This window comes from Octopus bimaculoides, unplaced genomic scaffold, assembly GCF_001194135.2.
Source record: "Octopus bimaculoides isolate UCB-OBI-ISO-001 unplaced genomic scaffold, ASM119413v2 Scaffold_120956, whole genome shotgun sequence".
NCBI lineage: Eukaryota > Metazoa > Mollusca > Cephalopoda > Octopoda > Octopodidae > Octopus > Octopus bimaculoides.
The window spans coordinates 34,314-38,175 of record NW_026332636.1 but is presented as its reverse complement, the minus strand read 5'-3'; the positions used below and the strand labels follow the sequence as shown (position 1 = coordinate 38,175).

Here is a 3,862-nt window from a genome sequence, read left to right as displayed (position 1 = left end):
TATATATATATATATATATATAATCATTTGTATATATATAACATATAGGATTATTGGTTGAAATATGTAAAAATTAGAAAAGCATACAGAAAAATGCTGATTTACATACCGTTCCCCTGGACCAAAATATACGATGAACAGTTGCAATCATAATCTTCGATTTCTTTTTCGTAGAACAATCGATGCATATAACATGCGCCATTACAATAGCTGAGATATTCACACTCATCGCGTGAAATACACCGGACTGAACATTCTATAGGAGATGACGCGTATTTAGTTGTTTTATTCTGGTCAGCTAAGCATTTTGATGTTGTAATTTTTTTGAATAGGTTTTCTCTATACGTTGATATTCCAATTACAGGAGTTCCGGAAAATACAAGCATCAAAGCTGGTAGCAACGGGAGAATCAACTGATATTGAATTGATATTTCCATTCCTGAAAAATATACAAGATTACATGCATGCATACGAGTTTGTCTGTTTACCTCTCTCTCTGTGTCTCTTTCTCTATCTGTCTGTCAGTCTCTCTGTTTCTCTCTCTGTAACATATATATATATATTATCAACCCGTCGCCCACCACCACCATCACTACCATCGTCACTATCACCATGACGAACATCACCATCACCACCACACCACTACCACAACTACCGAATGCTTGGAAAAAGTATATCGGAGTGGAGGACGAAACTGACAGCATATGGAAAAAGCTTATGGACAATAGAAATCAGGAGAGGCATCTTCCAAGGGGACTGCCTGTCCCCATTGGTCTTCGTACTGTGCTTGATACCACTGACACTGATTCTGAGAAAAGCGAAGGCTGGGTATGTATTCAAAAGCCGCAAACAAAAAGTCAACCATTTGTTATTCATCAATGACCTCAAACTTTATGGTAAAGATGAAGCCCGAGTCAGTTCCCTCGTTGATACGGTATATATATTTTCAGTGCTGATATCAGAATGGAGTTCGGACTGAAAAAGTGTGGTGTGTTAGTCTTGAAGAGAGGCAAAATCAAATGTATGGACGAGTTAGCGATACCATTGCGGGAGGTTATGAAGCAGATAGAAGAGACAGCTATAAGTACTTCGGGATATTGGAAATGGATAAATTGATGGGGGAAGAAGTGACAGAAAAATTTAAGGTGGAGTACTTGCGCAGGCTGAGACTGATACCTAAGTCGAAATTAAACGGACGAAATAAGATTGAATCTATCAACACCTGGTCGGTTTCACTCCTTAGATATGAAACAGGGGTAATCGCATGGACTGTAGACGAACTAAACAGCTTAGACAGAAAGACAAGTAAGTTGCTGACTAAATAAGGGGTACTCCACCCAAAAAGTGATACAGACAGACTGTATGTACCAAGAAAAAGGGGGGGAAGAGGACTGATTGGATGCGAACACAGCATTAGAGCAGATGAAAACACCATAACATGGCATGTAAAAAATGACACAGAACTGCTATTATTGGAAGTAAGAAGGTTAGTGTGTATAGGATAAAAGATTGCAAAGATAAAGCACTGTACAAGCACTTGAGAATGAATGAAACTGAAAATAGGTGGAAAAAGGAAAGAATGTATGGACAATTTCATAGAGATGTTGAAGATAAGATAGACAAAGAAAAAAGCTGGCTATGGTTGATTAAAAGCGATTTAAAACCGGAGACGGAGCCTGTAATCTGTGCTGCCCAGAGCATGTAATTAGAACCAGTTACATCAAATACAGAATAGACAACACATCAGAAAGTGATAAGTGCAGAATTTGTGGACAAAATATGTGACTGAACTCTAAAGATATTTAATCAGTCGACCCACGATTTAAACAAATCTACCTCTCTTCTTTCCATTCTCCTTGGAAATGGGGAAATGATAATGATAAACCTAATGCGATGAAAGCACAAGTAACAGTATTTATATTATAGAATTATAAGAACAAGTTTAGTAATTATCTCTCTTTTCATTCCTAATAACATTAATTCACTTACCTTTAAGATTCATGACTGTTACAGGATTTATTGAGGAAACTTCCCTTTTAGTTAAAAATCAACCAACCAGACGAGTCTCACTGGAAACAATATCTTCTGCATTTTAAAGTTTCTTATATTTACTTTCGATAAACATTATTTCTTTTAGTCTCTTCCTTCTGACAATTCAAGAAAAAACTTAGGATATTTCACAGTTGATTTAGTTTTACTTTGGCTTCAAGAAGATATGTTCTTAAAACAATAACTCCAGATTTTTTTACTCTCTTATTTAGACAGATGTGCAACTTTCTTTCCCTCTGACTCTAGAATTTGTCCGCAGGTTATTTCGCTTTTCTCAGACACGTTCGTAAACTTAGGGGTCTTATATTGTCGTTCCTTTCTTTCCAAAGTATTTTGCTTTCACGATTATTAGTAAATTATCAGTTTCACTCACAGCTTCGTTACTTTTCCAATCATTGGCCGCTTCTGTTCACCGGTCTCCGCAAAAATACATCTTGAAACAAGTTGCCAGTATTTATACGTTTGGTGAGCAAAAACGAGCCTATTTTAATTTAGCAATAAATCGATAGCATCCCATTGACTTATGCTTTGTATTTTACACTGGACATATCACATTTAATGTTGAATGACAATAACAAGTAGAGTGTTTAAGACCTTGAAGGAATGAAGGCTTATCTATGTTTGTATTTTCGTATCAAGTGGATATTCATAATGTCAACCCAGAAAAGTATGGATGTTAACTAACAAACTTCACTGTTAATACTAAATTGACCTTCGATCGATAAAGCTGCTAATAATGTATTGTTGTTGGTTCGATTCACATTGATGTATCCTACAAACTTCAAACATGTTACTAGTTAGAAAAAAACCCCGCATCTCGAAGAACAAATAATGTAGAATTAAAAGTCTAAAATGTTTTTGAAATGACGGACAAATGAGCGATGATTTGGGGTACGGTCAGCAGTTTCAGTGAAGTGTATGTCCTTTTAACGGAAGACAGCTTGGAAATTTGACATTCAAGGTTGCTGTTGTTTAGGCACAGGTTTCATTGAGCCTCGATTGAGTAGTCCTTTTTTAGTCAAAGAATCGCAGCCATTATCATACCGTTTTCAGACCGTGTCTTATAAGACCCACATTATCCAAATGTTTTTATAAATGCTGAAGCGTCTCGTATCATAAATATTTAGAGAAAATAATTTTTTGAGCAACTGTTCGGGCATTAGGCTCCCTCCTTTGTGTCACTATTCGGACGTTCGGCTCCCTCGTTTGTGTGTAATATAATAATGTATGGCAAATGAAGACACCTAAACCAAGTAGATAGTTACTTTTCAAAACAGTTAGATGCAGACTTTTCTTCACTTGAAACTACACTCATAATTAAGAGCCAAACTGTTCATCGTGGTCCACATCTACACGTTCTACTTATCAAATGTATCTGTGTAGATGTTTTATTTCAAATGGGAAAGTCACACAACTTATTGAAAGTCCTGACATTTTATATTAATCTGCAGGATTTCTCAATACATATCTACAAGCTAATTATCATTTAAAATGGCTCAGCTTACTCTAGAAAATTTTAACTTTACTGAGTTTATATAAAACCAAGATGAATTCAAATGTGTTACGATCCTATGGTGGCTTCTTTTTCTTTCTTGCCTTTAACCCTCCAACGCGGAGTATAGACCACTTATAATTAAATTCCATGTCGCATGATTTTTCGCTTCTGTACTTATACTCTGCCATGAATGTCCCCCTTTCTCTACTTCCTTTTGTGTTGATCTACGTCACGAGTTCTTAGGCCCACCCTTCTTTCTATATCCATCCGGATTTCACTGTAAAGTACTTTTCGCTGCTATGGTGGCTTAGCTCCCCG

General features: G+C 36.4%; 1 protein-coding gene across 1 annotated transcript in view; it reads right to left on the bottom strand.

The window, feature by feature from the left end:
- The window catches only part of LOC106880399 (uncharacterized), a 4,931-nt gene extending 1,273 nt beyond the window's left edge, over positions 1-3,658 (bottom strand). The window contains exons 1-2 of the mRNA XM_014930316.2: positions 1,990-3,658; positions 110-439 (exon numbers count right to left, since the gene is read on the bottom strand). Of these exons, the coding sequence (XP_014785802.1) occupies positions 110-439; positions 1,990-2,002 (343 nt within the window). The 5' untranslated portion in view covers positions 2,003-3,658. The remainder of the gene's footprint in view (positions 1-109; positions 440-1,989) is intronic.
- Positions 3,659-3,862: the final 204 nt, after the last annotated feature.